Source organism: Zonotrichia leucophrys, chromosome 2 (genome assembly GCF_028769735.1).
Source record: "Zonotrichia leucophrys gambelii isolate GWCS_2022_RI chromosome 2, RI_Zleu_2.0, whole genome shotgun sequence".
Taxonomy (NCBI): Eukaryota; Metazoa; Chordata; class Aves; order Passeriformes; family Passerellidae; genus Zonotrichia; species Zonotrichia leucophrys.
The window spans coordinates 109,872,866-109,893,543 of record NC_088171.1 but is presented as its reverse complement, the minus strand read 5'-3'; the positions used below and the strand labels follow the sequence as shown (position 1 = coordinate 109,893,543).

The following is a 20,678-nucleotide window of genomic DNA, read 5'->3' as shown; positions in this document are numbered from 1 at the left end:
CCTGTGCTGCTGGGCTATCTTGCTCTTTCTTTGACTGAGGGGTTGAACTTACCATGGCACTGCATCCATGTTAGTTTGCTGCCACATCCCAGCCTGAGGTGGAATCAGCAGCTCCTTCAGTGGAGAGTTCAGAGATAACAGAGCAGGTGATTCACTTTCCTGTCTCCTCTGTGAGCAGCGAGCCTGTCTGTGCTAGTCCATTTGTGGCCTGCTGTCTGCTCCTGCTATTGAAAACAGCATTCTGTAATTCCTTTTACACTTGCAATTCCTCTCTTTGCAGTGGGACTCTGCCTGCACTCTTCTCTCCTCTGGAGAGCTGGGAGCAAATGCTCACTGTTGACAAGCTGGAAGATGACAAAAGTAAAGCAAGGCATTTATTTCCCATTCATCATGACTTCTGCATGTCTGCCAAACCCTTTCACCTTGGCTTGGTGATAGATCCCTGAATGAGCTTCAGTATTAATTTTACTCTGTGGTCTCAATTAGCCACATGATAGTTGTGTCAAAGACTGCGATGGGCTTTTCTTCCTTTTCTCAGCCCTAGACAGCTACAGCCACTGCTAGGACAACACTGCTTGCAACAACAAAATGCCACATTTAGGTTCTGTGCAAAGACATATTGGTAAATGCCAATTTAAAAGTTGACTATTTTTCTTTAAATTGCAATGTTATGGTTATAGCTTAATCTATTATTTTAGAGTCTATTTTGCCATGCTGTCTCTTGACTGGCTGCCTTATCTAGGATTAGTTAGGGATTAAATAGCTCTACCATATGATCTAGTTGATGGGCTGACTGTTATGGTAGACCATAAACTGAGATTTCCTTCCTTTGTCCCCCACTAAAATGAATTTATATCTTTATCAGACATTGAGGAGAGTTGTATACACAGTCAGATAAAGACTGCACAGGTGTATCTAAGAACCAGATTTGCTGAAGTGTTCTTTTGGCTTATGCTCTTGAACTCTGCCCAGTTATATCAAAGATCATAATTTTGTGAAGAAAAACAAAGTAATTTGCTATCAGTGTTATGCGCAGGAATGCTTAAAAATATAGGCAAGAACTGTCTTTTTCCAAAATTATGTATATTCTGGCAGATAGAACCTTTCCTTTTTGAGTAGCTCTGCAGTTCTTTGAAATATTAAAATGCAGTCAGCAGTCAACAAATAATATGAAGCATAAACTGCTGCAGTACTTTTGCTACCCTGCTGTGCTGTCTGCGCATTCTTGAGGAGCACTGGGCCTTGCACACAGCCTCACAGAGGGCTGTGAGACTTACTAAATAATCAAAGACAGACAATACAGCTCCTGCCTCCTTGGAGAAACATTTAGCAGCTAACACAGCTGAGCAGATGCTTCAGTGACCTTCCATGTTTTCTATTGATGGCATGCATTTATTTTTTTTTAACAGAGTTTCTTTTTCCAGCTTTTCTTTTTAGTGTAAAAGGACAAGCATGCTCTCATGCTTTTATATCAATGAAAACTTGACAGTTTGTCCAGCCAGAGAATGCCTACCATAGATAAAGACTGCCTGGGTCTAGGTACAGTGCAGTCACTGTACAGAATGTTTCTGTTTCAGGAACATTCTGGACTGTGGGAAACTGCTGGACTATTTGAGGGTAAGGGGTAAGTCACTGCAAAAACCAGGGGATCTTTCATCACAGAAATAACCTGGATGAACTGGGTTGGAGTTAGGAACATGTGTAAGCCTGCAAGAACATAAGCAGTGGAAGCAGCAGAAGCTGGGACAGAAAGGGCTGATTAATGCCCCTGCTCACAGCCATTCCAGGGCCAATCTGGCAAGAAAGAAGATGGACTGATCTTCCTGCTCCTAATGGGTTTTTATAAATGCCTTCATAAACTGGAGAATAAGCACTGTTTTAGGTCCTTCCTTGCCTTTTTATTTTTCCAGACTCATTTCCACCAGTAGTAGATTTACTGTCTTTGCTGTAAGTACCTTCACAGAGAAATAAGAATTCATAATCTACAGAGATAATATATACTAGGATGAAACTGTTCCAATACTGTACCTGCCAGAGGCCAGACAGAAAGATAAAGAGATATAAAGGTTGCAGGAGTTGTTCATTTCTCCCTAGCATTTGGCTGCAGAGGTATAGCCATACCTGCTCAGTGGACCATGCAGGTATTATGAATCTTTGGTCTTTGTGAACCTTCACTGATTTACTACAGAAACATTTCATTATTCTTTTTGTGCTAGTGAGAGAGAGGGGTGAGCTTCTATAAAAGTATAGTTTTAGCTTTATATTTTCTTTTTTTTTCTTTTTTTTTTTGTTAAATTCCTAATTAACACAAAGTGAAATTGCCCTGTGGTTTGCTCAAGCTTTCTGTCAGTTTTGTCAAGCGTCCCAAAGAAATTGTGGAAATTGTGCCTTTTTCAAAGTGGAACATGCAGTCAAGCCATACTTATGTCCATTAAACTTGTGTTTCAGCCATGCTTTGTTTTTTTATGGAAGCTTGAATAGAGACCAGGTAGAAACATAGGAAGAAATTGTCTGCTTACTCCTAGTTAGTTAGTTAGTTAGTTACTTAGCTAGCTAGTTAGTTACTGACATCCGGTTCCAAAGTGTATTGTAGGCTCTTCAGCCCTTCTTTCTCTTCTTCCAATAAAACAAAGTCTGCTTTTTTCAATGAGGAAATGAATTTTTAAGAACTATCTATGGAAAATCTCAAATTATAAACCCATCTTTTTCACGGAAGAGGCATTTTAACGTCTAGCCCTGACAGCTCCCATGCACAGCATGCTTCTTGATTTCGTAACAGGCAGAGATTAATGCTGCCCTTCTCTTCTGTGCTTTGGGATCTGTGTGTACTCCTCTGTCGTCAACCTCCTTGTGAACTGCTGCTTATTAGCAGGGAGGGCACAGACGGCTTTGTGTTTGTGAGGCTCAGCTGAAGGACGGGGAGGATGGCACAGATAGCGACACACACAGCTCTGAGCGTCGCTTTGTACCCAACCAAAGCTCCCAATGATGATTTTCTTTTTTTTCTTTCTTTTTTTTTTTTTTTTTTTTGCAGGAATGTGGAATTCTGCAGTAAAGAGCAGACTCTGCTCCCAGTTGCACACAGCCTAAAGCGTTTGTTCTGTGTTGAGGAATTTGGGACTTTTTTTGTAGAACTTAGGGTTGCAGGGAGTAACTGGCCTTGTTTTGCCACCAGATTCACTGTTGTTAAATATATAACAGTCATAGAAAAATAGTATTATTATGCTTCCAAACAGAGTAACTAGAAAACCTAGAATTAAAGGCCACTGTCTCATTCAAAGGCCTGGATGAGTATTGTTGGTAACATGTATTACTATTCAGTATTTCATTTTTCGTACTTGTTCATGTGAATTCATGCTTTGTTACTCTGGCCAACTCAGTTCCCACTCTGAAGTGAGAATTCTCAATTTCTTTCTGAACTAGTAAAATTTTATTACTGCAGTATACTGCAGTTTCAAAAAACTATTTAGCTTCCATGCAATATCATATTCACCTCGGTTCTGTGCATAAGCATGGAGTATCAAATCAGAAGTAACTTGGCTGAGTTTCGATCTGTCTGAGATGACCTAAACTTGCTGTAAAAAAAAAACCAAACTTGAGTTTGGGTTTTTTTTGTCATGAAAAACTCTAATCACAGCTTGCCTCAAGTGGTAGCTGGGAATCCTGTAAATCAGACCCCTGGATCCCAATCAGTTAGGGCTGCTTCCCAGTGGCTGTGTTGGTAGTCAAAGAGGATAACAATCGAAAATAAACACATCCTCACGTCAGCCCATGGTGAAGGAACACTGTGTGGCATCTGTTAAATGTAAGAGCATCCTGCTCTTAGTGACTATCTGAAGTACATCTACTGGCTCTGTGCTTTAGAGTAGTGGTTTTTCTGTGCTGTCAGATGCTCCCTGGCACAGCTCATAGTCTCTGCTGCTACACGATGTCCTGGCACACCCTGACTCCATGCACAAGAGCACCTGACTTCACTCATCTTCCCCACTCCTCAGTTTCTTTTACAGGAAAGTGGGGTGTCTGTGAGGAAAAGGACCTGTTCAGCCAGGGAAAGCATCTTGCTCTTGTTTAGGCTGTGGCTGACAGGGAATTCCTGAAGACAGGATTTTCATGGTCTGTGGCAGACTAGGGATTGAAAAGCACAGCTCTCTCTTCGTCTCCATGTGCGTGCTTTGGCATCAGTCATAATGCACTTCCCAGCACCAGTTAACTGAGCAGCTTCCTGCTAATTTTTCAGATTCCCTTAGCCCAAAGGTATTGGCTGCCTGGCCCCTCTATTGCTTTGCACCCAAAAGGGCTCAAAGCAGACAGGCTGAGGAATTCAGCTTTAGTATGCTGGCATAGTTCTATTGAGTATGTGAAGCATTTTCCAAATGCTTGTCTGCTGTCAGGTTTCCTGTGGCTACCCATACTGTCTGCCAGGTATAGCTTTATTACTCCTAGTTTGTAGTCTTAATCCCAGAGGTTCTTTAAAGCTTATGGAAAAAGAGTTTGCCAGAGTTTTTGAAGATAAGAGGGTGTATCTACAATGAAAGTTTACCGTCAGTAAGCAATTAAACAAATTTGCAGGGAAGAAAACCTCTGGGCCTGCTGAGCCCAAAACCTCATCCCTGTACTGGCACTCATCCTTCAGCCATGAGTTCCTCTGAGAGCTGGGAAGGAGATTCTGGGTAGTATTGCTAACTGCGCATTAACTCCAACCTGCTTACACTGCTGTTGCTTACTCCTGTCTAAGGTGGAATGCTCCATGAGGCAGACCCAGAGAAGCCATTCCTGCTGTGGTACTCTATAGGAAGGGCTTCCTCAGGTCAGACCAAAATTCCTGTGGCTTCTACCCAGTGCTGGTACACGAATTGCCTTGGTTGAATGTCACATCATAGCATGTTCTGGAGCAGATACAAAGTTGGGAAACTCAACTGATTTTGGGAAGCATAATGAAGGATATTAAAACACTTGAAAAATCATCCTGCAGTGAGAAATACCAGCATCTGTAGTTACCTTGCTGATAATACTTCAAAGTTACCATGATCACTTTAGAAAGACAAAACATATGGAAGGGTATAAAAGGAAGTACTCTGCATTACAAGTTGATTTTCAGGGTTACAGCCACAGAGCTCTTAACATACTGATTAAAAGGGTGTGCCCCTGGCAGCAGGTACAGCTGGGGATGGGCAGCAGTGCTGAGCCTTTGCTCTGGCACCTCTCCTGAGGGGTGGTGAGTGGGTACATGTGTGTGCACACACCTGGCAGGGGCAGGACAGCTCTCTCTCGTGGGTGCCAGGCTCACTGAGTTTGCGTTGTCTTCTGCTCTTGTGTGGCCTGAAATAGTTCAGTGTGGGTGAGTTCTCCCACCGTGTCACAGAGCTCTCAAGCCTGATGGGATGTAAAGGGGCAGCAGGGTGCTGAGCCCAAGAATGCTGAAGGAGTGAGAAAATATTTCTGTAGGTGGCTGACATCCTCACATGCTGGATTTATTTTAATGAAGTTCAGTGCTATTTGGGAACAATAATCCAGTGCATGCATTGCAAATTTTAAAATGTGATTTATAGGAGCTGCACCAACCATAGATTTTATTCAACCTTTTTCTCATTTTCTAAAGTTGTTTTTTACATCAAGTCTTGCTGAGACCAGCCTTTAACTTAGTAGTAGTTACCATTTCTAAATTTGGAAAGATCACTCCACTGATTTTAAGCATAAGTCATGCAAACAGTAAACTGTCTAAACTTATCTTATCTCTGTATTTATAAAATAAAGTTTTAAAACTTGTGTTCATAGTGCACACAGGTGATTGATGTGCCTGGCTGTCTCTGGCAGGTCTGCCTGGGGTGGCTCCCTCCATGTTAGTTCTTGCCTTTTACAAGAGGTAGAAAATAGCCAAAGTTTTCATGCTGGGGGGAGTAAAATTAGCAAGAAACACTTCTTTCTCATGCTCTTCTGAAGGCAGACACCTTCAAAAGAGTTTTAAATGTGTGAGGTTTAATATCTTATGTTAGCTAAAGTTCTCAAAGGGTTCAGTTTATCATTAAGGAAAGTTAGATGCTGTTCCATTCTTAGGGAAGCCCAGGGGTAAAAGGGCTTAGGTTTAGGCTGCTGTTTGATGATGTTAAAAACAAACCCAAACTCCTTATGTTTTTGTTTTGGGGTTTTGTAGGTGTGGTTTCTTTCTGTAAAATTTATTAAAGGTCCAAAATTGCTATCTGTGCAGATACTATGACACTGAATTAAGTACACAAATGCAAATGCCTCCATAATTATTTACTATTTCTAGAGAGCTTGTGATAAACCAATCTTTTTTAATTTCACTTTGGCTGCCTCATGTTCTTTTCATTCCAAGCCAGTGAAAGTGGGTGTCTTTCATGGCAGGTTCAGGAGACTCTACAATCTTTCGTCTTCTTGTTTGGTTGCTAATAACTGGAAAAATTGACCGAGCAAAATGGTGCAGAAGTTGAGCCAGCAGTTGCCACAGTGACAGTTGTCCAATATAAATATCTTACCATTCTTCTGTTTATCATCTGTTTTCAGGGCAGTTTAAGCTGCTGGAGCAAGACCGAGATATTAAGGAGCCAGTGCAGTATTTTAACAGTGTGGAGGAGGTGGCTAAAGCATTTCCTGAACGAGTTTACGTCATGGAGGAAATAACATTCAACGTTAAGGTAGTCCCTGAATAAATATTTGTCCCTGTCTAAATGATTAACTGTTGCAACCTTTATATACATGGCAAGTGAGCAGCGGCGCTGAGTGGGAAGTGTGATTTTTGAGACAAACGAGCCTTTAGTGTTCCACATTCGGTGATGGTGCTCTTTGGGATCATTTCTGCAGTCTTAAATCAACATGTCCTCTAAGGGCTCTCCTGCCCTATGGCACTTTGGGGAGCAATCCTGATGATCCATTCAATAATTCATCTAATTAGGATGCTCCTGCCAGATTTTAAACAAATGTTGTTTGTTGCCCCCTTCCTCCTCCCCCTCCAGCAGTCTGAATTTCATTCTCTGCTAAGCAGCAGCTGCTCAAATCCCTCTCCAGAAAGCCTCTTTCTCAGAGAGCACGCAGGGTGAAATGATGAGGTTGCTTGTCTCAAAATTACTGCAGCTAAATACCATTGTGAATAAAACAACAAAAAAACAAAAAAAAAAAACCAAAAAAACCCAAAACCAAACCATGCCAAAATAAAAAGACACAGTTGTTCTCTGTGTGCATGTGTGTGTTTGTGCACAGCTCTTGGGCTCATGAAAGGGTCACTGATCCCATGAGAGGGTTTGCTATCACCAAACATGCTGCAGCGCAGGGGCATGAAACAGTGAAATCACAGCTTGTTCTTCTTTGTCCTGCCTACACGTGTGACACTGCACAAGGTAGGTCAGCTCTGCCATGAGAGCAGAGTGGTCTCCAGGCTTATCTGGCTGGTTTGAGCAGCAGCACCATCCCAGACTGGTAGAAGAGCATCCTAGAGCTGGTGTGCAATGGTGGAAATCTGCATCGTGTACCTGCAGGGGAAACTGCCTAATACGCATGGTACACAGCCAGCCTGGAATTTTCCTGGTCCTTTGTGTATCGGGTTGGGCATTGTATAACAACCTTTTAATGGCTTTTTCCTCTTTCTTGCACTGCTACAGCTGGGAGACACCAGCTAGCTCACAGTTTTTATACGTGTAAGTGGAAGAGCTCATCAGTTAATTTACTCAGTGACTGACTCACACCTTGCAAGACAGTGGGTTGTTTTCATTTGTGCTCTGCATTAACCTAAGCCTGTAAAACAGAGGCTTTCATGAATGAAGGCTAGGTGAGAAGGTTGGAACACTTCTGTAAATTTAGGCAAGGGAACAAGAAAATTTTATCTCTGCTCAGAAAAAATCCTTGTGACTGCTGGCCTTATCCAGAGCTGTGCTGTTATTTCTCTTTTGATCAATGACCAAACCAAGAGAGGGGCACAGTAGAATGTGCAGCTTTGATTTCCTAGTGCAAAAAAGTATTTGTCTACAGGCCTCTTTAAACCTAAAATGCCATATCTTGAGTTTACCATGAGTGGTTTTAAAACTCTTTTTCATATGTGGCAAACTGAGAAATAAGCAAAGCTTTCTGTTAGATATCAAATCCATTTTTAAAGGTTTTATAGTGATACTCCTTAATGTAAATAACAGTAGTATAATCCAGGTTTAACCTAGTTACACAGTTATCTTGGCAGTATTCCTCTTGGCAGTTTTTCCAGTTTCATAGAAGTCTATTCCAAGGTTATCATCTTCCAAAAAATAAATGAACTTAGCAGGATTTATTAAAGTGTTTAATAACCCTTTACATGCAAGAGAATTATGCACGCTAAAATTTTAATATGGGAGAGATTTTGTCAAGCTGATTAGAGCAAAGGGAGGAATACTAAGTACAGTTGATTCCTGTCCAATGTAGCGTGCCTGTTTAAATTCAGAAGAGAGTATCAGAAGGCAGCTAATCCAATAGAAAAAGGAAAAAAAGGTGCCCAAAATATCTGATGAAGCACTTAAGATGAGATGGAGCTCTGAAGTCTGGGAATTATTTCTTATTCCAAACACTCAACTCTTCAGTGGATAATTTTTGAAGAAGGAGCCTGTAGAGTTCCAAGGTGACCAGACAGTCGCTGTGTTCTTTTGTCTGTGCTGGTTGAGGTGTGCCTGCATGTGCCAGTACACCATGGTTATGATTCCACTTGATGTGAGCCTTGCTCCTGAGTGTAAATCCTTGGCAGTTCCAGCAGGATTTCACAGCTACTGCTGCCATTCTCCAAACTGCCTTCTCACTGAGGTGGGCTGCGAGATCATTTCCAATGGGCTTACTTTATTTTTGCTTCCTGTAATAGTTGTTAAAGGGACAAATCAGCCACCTTATCCTGGCAAAGCAGGGGAGAGGGTTCTCCCTTTCTTCCCTGTGGTTTTGCAGCTGGACAGGCTCTCTGGGCAGTGTCCTGATGCAGGGGGTTGAGGACCCGATGCGTGTTTGAAGAACAGCTGTAACACATGCAAGCAAGTGCCACTAGGAGGGAAAGGTGGTATCTTTTCAGAGACTAGCAAACAAAAATTTTGTGTTAAATAAAACTTTTGTAATGGCTAAAAGTACTTAGTAACTTTTTTGGCCATATGTACTGCACTGGATACCCACTTGGTCATTTCGAGTGGTAGCAGCATCTACAGGCGCAGTAATTTAGAGTGTTCTGGGGATAAGTGAGTTTCATTCAGTCAATAGTTTAATCTCTTCCTGATCAAAAAATAGAGGCATTCTGTCCTTTCTTCACTGACCAGATACTTGAGAACCTTTTTTGTATTAGAATTCAGTGCATAATTGAAGAAGATTTTGTTTACGTTATAGAATTATGCTATAAATACAAGAAAATTTTTTTTCTATTGCTAGGAACAAAATGCTAAGAATGTTGAGCTACCCCAGGACCCTGTCTTTTGCTGAAGCAACAGCAGTAGATGTCTGCTCTCAACTGCTCTGGTCTCATACATATGGCAGTGTGTACAAACACCCCGGAAGCTATTTGCACCAGGTCTTAAAAACAAGACAAGGAACAAACACACCCCCCACCCAAATAATACTGAAGGCAATTCACAAAAAGTTCCCTTAAAAAAGCAGCAGTATTGTCTGATAGATTGAACAGTAGACAAACTAGGAGTTCCTTCACTCTGAGAACCAGCTCACTTAGTGTTGCAGGACCCTTCAGATCTTCCAGAGTAACATTTTTTTCTGAAGACATCGCTTGGTCTCCCTGGAGAGTCTGTGAAGCTGTTTGCAGATACTTTCTAGAATGGACAAATGGGTTAGTGAATTAGCCTTATAATGATTCTTCTCTTACCTATCAAAGATATTGTATGATTGCTGAGAACTTTTGATACCTGATTTGTTCATCTTTTTTAATGTAATCCTCTTTTCACAGTGATTTAACCGTGTTGGCCCATACAATGTGCATTTTGGCAGAAAAAAATCTGTAGTGAAAACTTCGCCCTTTTTTTTGATTTTTTTTTTTTTTTTTGGGAGATGGTAATGCAGTACGGTGGAGCAAAATTGATTGCCTGATTGTAATTCTTGTGCCTCTGATAAACTCACCCTGAGTTGCCATAAAGCACATATATAGGAGGCTGTAACTTACAGTGACATTCTTAAGTGCTGCAGTAGTGACTTTCTTGAAATGAGGTGCTGTGTAGATTTTGGCTCCAGAGTTTCAGGCAATTCATAATACTTCACCTCAAGAATTAGTGCTTTAGTGGCCTTGTGGCTTGATGCCAGCCTTACAAAGCAGCAAGAGTCAGCTCCCAGCACTTTGGGTTTTTTCTTTTTCCCCTTTGCTCCCAGTACACACAGGCTCCACACCTCGGTGTCTTGCATTGGCATTGCAGTCCTGTGGCTGCCTCCTTTCCTCCTGGAAAAAGGTGGATGGCTTGAGTAAGGGAAGCACTGGAAGCAGAGCTGCTGCTGCTGTGTGCCTGCATTGAGGTACCTGTGTGGGGGTCCTGCTCCAAAAGAAGCCTGGATGGCAAGTGCCACTGCCTCGGTGGCTCCTGACGTCCCACACAAAGAGACACTCCATGTTACAGCTCTGCAGTGCTACCTGCCACATTTTGGGGCAGTTTTAGATCGCTGATTTATTTGAGACGTTCCTTAAAGAGCACTGAAGCCAGCTGTTAATGTAGCAATTAGGCAAAGTCCCTCTTATCCCAGAGGGAAATGCATGAAGACATTTTCTTGCTGGTCCTGTCTTGGGAAACAGACATTTATAAAAGAAAAATGGGATACTCTGTCACTGAATTTAGCCAGCTTTCTTGAAAATGTTTGCTCTTCTTTTTATTCTCCTAACAGCTCTCCTGAAGACACTGTTATACATTTTAAAATCTTTTCCAATTTTTGTGCCCTGTAAAAAAATGTATATATCTAATATATATGATCTATTAAATAGATCTGTAGTGCTACAATTGGTCCCTTGGCTCTAACAGTAAAAACCATATGCTGTAGCTATGAATCAGAGACTTCACAGTTACAAATAGCTCTAACAATTAAAAAAAAAAAATCCTAATTGTATTTTTAAAGTGAATGCAATGCTTGCATTACTCTAATAAAGTCTAGCAGCTATACCTACCTATATAAAGCCACAAATAATTTTTATAAAGGTGTTTTTATGTGTCCAATTAAAGACTTCTGCTTCAAACTATAACAAATTAGAACAATTGAGGTCCAAGACAGCATATTGACTCAGGTGTTGCCAAAATCTATTATTGCTAGTTAGCCTTTCCTTAAGCAAAAGGAATATTTTACCTGAGCTTTTCCGAAAAACAGTTTCCTAAGTAATCATTCCTTGGTTTTCTGATGCCTGTCTTCTGCAGGACTTTTCAATGGCTTTTCAATGTTACTGAAATTGCATGAGTCTTAAAATATAAAATATTATAGTGACTCAGACCACTGCAGTTTTGCAGTGTGTTTGGCAAAATGTCTGTATGCCTGTAAACTTTCTGGTCAGCATCCTGGCATCAGCAGTGAGCAGATAGTATGGATTAACAGCTGGCAGTTGGAAGGGAGAAGGCAAGTACAACAGGGAGGAAGTGTTCTGTATTCATTTTTCAGCTTGAATATCTACTCCTGATTCCTAGGTGTCATTGGGAGTGTGGTGTGGCAAGCACTGCCTCTTTCACAAAGCTGAGATCACTGGTTATTCTCACCTGTTACCAATGAAAACTGGATGAGAAGAGCAGAAGAGGGGTGAATGCAAAATAAAACTGCAGGAGTTCTTACAGTGCATGAAACATTGTTAAAATGTATAAAGCCCTCCTTGGATATGTGATGCAGCTGAGTGAAAACCTCTTGGGTGTTTTCTGCCTTCTGTAGTGTTACGTCTTTTGCAGAATTATTACGAGACTTTAGGAGTGTACCACAAAAATGTATGATTATTTCTGCACTAGTCTGTGATCTGGACCACCTTAACTCTGCCAGTGTGCACTGCTGCTTGAGTCCATCTTATACCAGGGATATGCTGTGTCACGTTCACCAGCTGGGACCTGCCACCATGAGGTCCAAGTGTCTGAGACAGTGTAGGGCTCTGCTGCACCCCAGCAGCAGCTGCATTGCAGGAAGCAGAGGGGGCCCAGAGAATGGTCTCAGCAGGGTTGTGAAGATGCAAATCCTGCTGGGTCAGTGCTGAAAGCTTAGAGGGTAGAGGGAGATAAGGCTGGTGTGGGACTTCCCTTTCTGCCTTCCAGGAATAATTTATGATATGCACTTTCATGTTGTCTATAAGTGTACTATTTGGCATGGAACCACAGAATCATTTAGGTCGGAAAAGACCTTTGAGATCATCAAGTCCATCCATTACCCCAGCACTGTCAAGTCCACCAGTAAACTATGTCCCCAAGTGCCATGTCTTCACATCTTATAAATGCTTCCAGGAATGGTGACACAACCACTTTCCTGGGAAGCCTGTTCCAGTGAGTGACAACCCTTTTGGTAAAAAAAAATTTCCGGATATCCAATCTAAACCCCCCCTTCCCCCGGTGCAGCTCAAGGCCGTTTCCTCCTGTCCCATCTGTTCTTAGGAAATGCTCTGCATGACTAATTCCTGGGCTTCTGGAGGCCTGTGAAGCTCACCAAAGGCAGTATAAAACCAAGCTAGAGTCCGTGGCTCTTTGTTGATTTGTCTGTAAGTTTTGTGTCTGTTAATAAAGTGAAATGTTTGAACAAGGAAAAACAAGTCTGATTTTCATATGTCATTGCTACTAAGACAAAGTAAGGATCATTTAGCCTAATAATCCTTAGCCTTTGTAATCTTGAGAACAAAAGCTGAGCAGTATCTGTGCACTGTTATGTTTTTGAGAGAGATATATATATGTGTGGTTTATCTTTGTTGCCACTATGCTGGAACACATATTTACCTACCAATTTTAAAGTATAAGCAGCCCAGTGGGATGTATCAGCAATCTTAACATCACCATAAGTAGAATTTATTAGATAAATTTATGAGGTCTTAGACTTTTCATTTAATGTTTTTGGTTCTTATTATAATTTTGAGCAGCAACTAACACTTTATATTTTTGTTTAGAAGAAAGAATGCAGAACAGCGTTTTTCTTAGCGTGCTGAACTAGAACTATGGCATCATCTTTCTTTTCATAGAATATCATAGACTATACTGAGTTGGAGGGGACCCCTGAGGAAAATAAAATCCAACTCTTTGCCTTGCACAGGACACCCCAAGAATTGCACCATGTGCCTGAGAGCACTGTCCAAACGCTTCTTGAACTTTTGTCAGGCTTGGTGCTGTGACCACATCCCTGGGGAGCCTGTTCCTATGCCCAGCCACCCTCTGGTTGGGTGGTTTGGCATAGGATAGGTTTAGGTTGGATATCAGGTGGTTTTCCTGATATCCAGCCTAAACCTCCCCTGACACAACTTCAGGCCCTGAGTTCCTGTCACACAGAGAAGAAATGACTGTCTGTTCTTTCCCTTATGAGGAAGTTGTAACTGCAGTGAGGTCTCCTCTCAGTCTCCTCTTCTCCAGGATGAACAGACCAAGTGACCTCAGCTGTTCCTCATATGGCTTCTCCTCAAAGCCCTTCACCATCCTCTTTTGAATGCTCTCTAAGAGCTTCATGTCTTGTTTACACTGTGGCACCCAAAACTGCCCCCAGCACTCAAGGTGAGGCCGCCCCAGAGCAGAGCGGAGCAGGACAATCCCTTCCCTTGCCTGATGCTGGCAATGCTGTGCCTGATGCACCCCAGAACACAGCTGTCTCCCCTGGCTGCCAGAGCACTGCTGACTCATGTTCAACTTGCCATCATCCCAGGTCCCTTTCTACTCTGCTGCTCTCCTGTGTCTCGTTCCCCCATCTGTACACAGATTGAGGGTTAAATTCAGCCTTATTTCACCTGCAAGGATCCTGTGACTGTATTTTTTCTAACAATGAAAAAAATGTTTTCCAGTGTTTTTAATTGAAAATAATTTTGTCTTTAAACGTGTCAGTTGACTTTAAAAGCCCATTTACTATTTGGGTGGTTGAAGTGGATGGCATCAATAAGTAGCTGCTCCACAAGACCCTCATTGTAAAGCTCAGCCGTTTAGTTACTTCTGTGGTTTCACTCTGACCCACCATTTCCTCCTGCAGTGTCTTGTTTGTTTGGGAATCACCAGGGAACTGTAAGTTGGCCAAGGAGGGGCTCCCACAGCTGCAGGTTGTGACACCTCCCTTGCTCCAGACAGTGTCCCACAAGTAATAAAGAAAAGCTGTGATGGTGCAGCACCAAGTGAAAAGTCCAACAGTATAGCTGGCATTGTCAAAGCAGCCATTTGCGGGGACTTGTTGATTCTAGAAACCAGTATTCCTAGAGAAAACACCCTCTCAGAAAGAGAAGGGGGAGGTGGCATGGTACAGGCACAGAGCCCTGTGTGTCCTCAGCCCCTATCAGCCCCTCAAAGGCAGGGCTGTGTGGCTGCAGCTCCAGTGCAGCTCTCTATGACAGTGTGAGGAGAAACCAGCAATGAATGTCACATGGGCCTTATCAGCAAAGGAGCCTCCAGTGCTTTCATTTAATGTCGTGGTGTTTCAAATGCTGCCAGGCCACTGGTGCAAACTGTGAGTGAGTATTACGTACCATAAACCCTAGTGGTTTCCTGGATTAGACCAATTAGTGTTTGTTTAGATAATTCAGAGTTTGAATGACTTCCTCTCCGGAAGCCCCGAGCCTGAAGTGCTAAGGCGGCACACCTCGCCTGAGCTGCCTGTGCAACTGCAATTCTGGCTTGCAGAAAATAATCACAACTCTGCAAATACAGAGGGTTTGCAGGTCATGTCTTAGAAGAGGAAGCATTATTCACTGCACTTGTCAGTTATTAACTTACTGGAATTACAGCTTTGATTTTGTGCAGTTGTGTGATGATACCAGGGTTTGAAGCTTGGAGTTTGAACTTCACTCAAGTCCATGAAGTCTTTAGGGATTTTGGAGGTGAGGAAGGGTTATACAATTTTAGCATATGTTTTCATTGGCAATTTCTTTAGTAGGTTCAGTTTCTCAAAATGCAAATAAAATGATCTATGACAGACCAGTAGTGTTTATCTGGCGCACTTTCATTTATGAGTAGGAATCTGCTGCTACCAAAGAATTGGGTGGGTTCTGTTACGTCCCTGAAAAGGGCTTTTCACATTAAACCACTCAAATATGAGGCAGAGCAATCTTGTCTATAAAGAGTTATTTCAGTCATAGGGAAATAACTTCAGAAGCAAATGAGCCTTGGACATCTGTTTTGTTGGGGGTTTTTTCCTGGTACAATTTCCACACTAGAAATGCTCACACATGGCTGTGCATATGTTGTTTAATCTCTTAAATTGCAATTATGATCAAAAAATGAGGAAGGAAGTCTATGACTAGGAGAGCAAAGCAGGGGGGGAGGTAGGCATATGGGATAGACTGATAGTCTTGATTTCTCCTTCATGGAATAGATGTCATCTGTCATTCCCTCTAGCCTGGAAAAAATTATATCAAAGGGATATGCTTCATCTGTAATGATGAGATCACCTTTTCTGCTCCTCAGGGAGCTGAAGATGGTGAAAGATGTTTGTTTCCCTCAAGAGCCTGGCAAATACGTTCTAACAAACAGCAAAAACAAAGGTGGGAAAAGATACCCAAGGGAATCCAGACATGGTCCATCATAGCTGTATGACACAAGTGGCTATTTGAACTGCTGGACTATGTGGATTTGCCCTTTCTGATTATGGTTATGTTTGTTCTCATGCCTTCTTTGACAGTTTCAGGTGGCTCTTTCCTCTCAAGTAAGATGCAGGAATGAGCTGAACAATTTAGAGGGTTACTTCAGCTTAAACACCTTGCACTTGACCAGTCAGCTATTCAAATAAAGCTACTTTCATTTTTTCCAATACATAGTCTTGCAAGTTCAGTCTCAAGAGATTTGATGTGATTTGAAGTATTGTCTTCATTGGAGGAAGATCAAATTTTTTATTATTATTTTGCAGGTAGCTTCAGGTGAATGCAATGAAGACACTGAAGTTTACAACATTACCCTTAGTACTGGGGATGAGCTCACTTTAATGGGGCAAGCAGAAATCCTTTATGCAAAGTCTTCTAAGGAGAAGTCACGGCTCAACACCATCTTCAAAAAAATCGGGAAGCTTAATTCAATTAGTAAGCTAGGCAGAGGCAAAATGCCCTGCCTCATCTGCATGAACCACAGGACCAACGAGAGCATCAGTCTCCCTTTCCAGTGTAAGGGCAAGTTCAGCACCCGCAGCCCGCTGGAGGTGCAGATGCAGGAAGGCGAGCACACGATTCGCAATATAGTAGAGAAAACCAGGCTGCCTGTGAACGTGACTGTGCCAAGTCCTACACCGAGAAACCCTTATGACCTGCATTTCATCCGTGAGGGGCACAGGTACAAGTTTGTCAACATTCAGACCAAGACTGTGGTCGTTTGCTGCGTACTTCGTGGAAACAAAATCATTCCCATGCATTTTCCCTTGCACTTGACACTTCCGAAATTTATTCTACCCGATAGCGTGGTGAAGGGGGAGCTGTGGCACGAGCCCCTCATCCAGCACTGGTTTAACATATGCCAGGAGCAGTTTGACATAGACGAGTACTCGCGTGCCGTGCGGGATGTGAAGACTGACTGGAACGACGAGTGCAAGAGCCCGAAGAAGAGCCGGTGCGCGGGGCACAGCCACGTGCCCAACTCCCTCAGCTACGCGCGGGACGAGCTCACGCAGTCCTTCCACCGGCTCTCCGTCTGCGTCTACGGCAACAACCTGCATGGGAACAGCGAGGTGAACCTCCACGGCTGCAGGGACTTGTGTAACGAGTGGGCCCTGTTCTCTCACGACGCTCTTCAGTACCAGGAGTCCGGGGACAGTGGCAGTGATTACCTTTTCCCTGAAGTTAGCGAAGAATCCATGTTCCTGCCCACGAAACCGGAGCTTCCTTACGAAGAGCTCTGGTTGGACCAAGGGTCTGGAAAGGGTGGTGATCAGCCTCTCTCATGCTCGCTAACTGAGAAGAGCAAGTGTGACAACTACAGAGGGTCCTTCCGATCAAAGTGTGGCACCGCGCCTCTTCCTGTGCCTGCAACTGTCGGAACAACCACAAAGTCTTCAGATGTTTCCCTACCTCCACCTCCAGTGCCTCCCAAATCAGAAGCAGTAAGTCAGGGTTATTTATATTTGTTTGTTTGTTTCCTTTTTTAGGTGCTGAAGAGTTTGCATGCAGATCTTTTTAGGGAGTACTTGGTGGAGGGGGGAAGGGCACATACAGGGCAAGGGAACTGTCAAACTCGGCAAGATGTGCCACTTCACCTAGTTTCCTACTGTGTGTAAGTCATGTCTTAAAACTCAGAGGAGTATATTTAATATTACTGATCTAATAACTTAATCCTGATACTTTCAGATTATATTTATTTTGGGTTTCTTGCTCACACAAACAAGGTCTAAGAATTGCTGAGTCACTTCATTCTCTTGCTTTCCACATCATCTCTCCATGTCACCTTCATGTTTTCTCGTATCTTCTGTGGCCAGAGTGGATAGGGCATGACCCACTTGGCAATGTCTCAGATTGCCTTAGTGTGTCTTCAATTAACAGGCTCTGATAATGAGAACAGCTAGAATTTTTACAGATTTTAAGGAGAAATTGTCTTCTCTATTGTGACCCTGTAGCAAATTTTGAAGAACACTGTGTCATTGTCCCCAAGGAAACTTTATCAAACTAGACCTGAACTAATTGCTCTGTACTGCTTATTGAAAGAAAATATGTTTAAATAGGAGCTCTGCAGAATTGATAAATGAGCCTTCTAGAGGACTCAGTTGTAAACAGACCATGTTTCCTGGCCTAAGGTTTTTAATGAAAACTCATGGGAGAAATCACTTCTTCAAACCTGAAATGTCATGGAGACTTAGGAGGGAAAAATGCAAATGTATTTTATCAACAGGACCTTTTGCAGGCTGGCTGGAGAATCCACTCATTATCTGGTCTCTTGACATAATCCTAAGCATTATTTAAGAAAAAAAAAAAAAAGAAAAGAAAGTAAGGAAGAAGATTCCTACAGGAAAGACTGTCTAGGAGTCTTTAGCAAAATGTCAGTGATACATATATCACGTGAATCTTGGTGTATGTCATTATTTAACAAATTTGTTTTGCAAGGGCTTTTCTGGAATTTAAAAAATACCATTCCACTTGCAAGTCTTATAGTGATTTCAAGACCATGGCTGTACAGGAAATTAAGACTAATTTGAGACCAAACTGCAGCAAAACATGATGATCCCATACCTTTCCTATTGCCATCTAACAGTCCAGTAGCATTGGCTGTAGCCTTGCCCTCATGAGTCAGGTCACAACCTGGTTGAAAGCTGAGGTGTGTTCATTCATGCTGCAGTGGACTTCTGTGGGGATGCCCCTGGCCAGGCTCTGCAGTGCCTGGGGAGGTGCAGAGAGGAGAGAGGATGAGGACACCAGGCAGGCACAAAATGCCCAACTACAGCCCGTGGACTGTGCCACCAAAACTTCCCCAAAAAGCAAATGCAAGAGGTGGAGCAGCCAGGGAAGGCAAGACATTGTGTCTTCTCAGCAAAGTGTTTATGTGCAGTGTTAAGTGCAGGAACCCAAGAGCACTTCCTTGCCTCTGAGGTCAGGTATGCACTGACACTTTGTCCAGACTCTTGGACAAGTGCCCAGCACCACCATATGGAGATGAGGCTCCCTGGCAGCCTACATTGGCGTTAACTGGAGTGGGGCTGGTCCTACCCTCCTCCACCTCCTCCTCCTCCTTTCCCAGACACATCGTCCTGGCTTCCCTTTTGTGCTGGCTCTGGCACTCCTGTGCCTGGGCAGGCAGCCAGGTCTGGATCTGGAAAATGATTCGTTTCCTGCTGATTTGTGTGAGCTGAACTGCTTCTGCACAGGGTCAGAGAAGTGCTGCAGTGTTGGGGGTGGGTGGTGGGGGAGGAAGGCTGTCCCCACAGCCCTTGTGGCATGCCTGCGACATGAGGGTCTCACCCCTGAGCTGTGGGCACTGGGAGAGCTGTGGAGCACATACACAGCATCATTGTGGACCCTCATACCTGGGGAATCCCCATGAGTCCCTTTTGGAGACAGCAGGGTGACACTTGGGGTAGATGCATATCCCAAGTGTCACCCTGGTAGACACTTTGGAGTTATTTTGGAAAGTGTGCAATTTTGTCATGTGTGTCTTACATTACTGAGGTAATGTGTGAGTGCTGTCAGCAATGTCAGTGTAGCTTTCTAGCCATTTTGGAGAAATAACTTCTGCTAAAGATATTAGCTGAAATTTAGAGGTGGGCAGGGGGTGTAACCCCATTAAAAATAAAACAAAACTAAAAACCTACATTTTCATGGATTATAATAATTTAGACTTGCTTTTATAGCTTCTGGAACAGTTTTGGAGTGAGTATCAGTGACCTACAGAATTCGTCTGTGGGCTGGGGCCGAGGAGACATTTGCATGGTTTCCATGTAGGTATTTATAGAGTAAGTAGATCTCAGGAGCTGCTGGTTTAGTCATCACTCCCTCTAGAATGATATTCCATAGCATTTCTGTGTAAAGGTTGGCTGGCAATTGTATTTTTGCACTAAATTTAAAATGTGTGTCCAGGAGCTGTTTGCAGGATGGGAAAGGACATCTGGGTATTTCAGAAGCTGTTCTGGTTTTCTTCTCTCTAGCAGGATGAAGCATTGTGATACATTATGTGTATTTTCTAAATACCTTTCAGAAAATAAAAGTATCATGAAGGCAGAGGAGGGGGGAATAACCTCTGAAGTAAGGCCTGTAAATTACTGATTTCTTCATTCCCCAAACATTAATTTGCATAAGATCAGAAGCTGTTTTCCTGATTGATACAAAGCACATCCCTAATGGAGTGCGCCGGAAGCTCGAGCTCCTGTGGGCGAGGAGTGCGGAACTGCTCTGTGTTACACTCACAGACAGGCTGGTGACAGGGCAGCTTTTATCCAGGCAACCTCAGAGCTGGTCACTGCAATGGGCACCCATGATGCCCACATTCAGCAGTGGCACCCCAGGGCCCAGGTGCTGCTGGCAAGGATTGGGCTGGCAGCAGGGAAAGGGAGCAGAGGTCTTAAAATCAACGTAGCATCTCATGCCATTGGAAACAGGTCACCATTCCTAGGTCACAGGAAGGAGGGTTGGAGCATGAGAGAGCTCAATGTCAAATAGAAGTTTCAGGTTGTGCAGTGTAAGTGTTTTTTATCTGTATCTGACAGCCATGTGACATTTAGTGCTTCCAGGGTAAAGAGTATTTCCAGCTAAGAGCAGCAGCCATCGAGGTCATTGTCCTGTCACACCGTGGCTATTCCACTCATCTCCTGCATTTATTTCATTGCCATTCTCTTGGACCTAGTGAGCATGGCTTTCCTGAAGCTTCCGCTTGCTCTTGTCAGTTATTAATAATCTGCAAAATCTCTCCTTTTTATTCCTCTGCTGGCTTTCCTGGGGGCTGTATGTGGCAGCTGTAATTGATTTTGTGACAGGGACCAATTGGGACTGCACACAGGTATTATTTATGGCTTCATTCTCATCTGCAATCTGGGTCAAGCAAGGGAGTTTGGCATAGTTTGTTATGCCAGCACCTTTGAATTCCTCAGTCTTCCAGGAAAGAAAAGCTTTAAGCCTTTGACCATCTGCTGTGCTCCAAGAGCTCCCC

The 20,678-nt window shown here is 43.0% G+C and overlaps 1 protein-coding gene across 1 annotated transcript in view; it reads left to right on the top strand.

The window, feature by feature from the left end:
- The window catches only part of GAREM1 (GRB2 associated regulator of MAPK1 subtype 1), a 101,492-nt gene that overhangs the window by 70,382 nt on the left and 10,432 nt on the right, over positions 1 to 20,678 (top strand). Inside the window, exons 3-4 of the mRNA XM_064706036.1 lie at positions 6,523 to 6,653; positions 15,973 to 17,151. Of these exons, the coding sequence (XP_064562106.1) occupies positions 6,523 to 6,653; positions 15,973 to 17,151 (1,310 nt within the window). The remainder of the gene's footprint in view (positions 1 to 6,522; positions 6,654 to 15,972; positions 17,152 to 20,678) is intronic.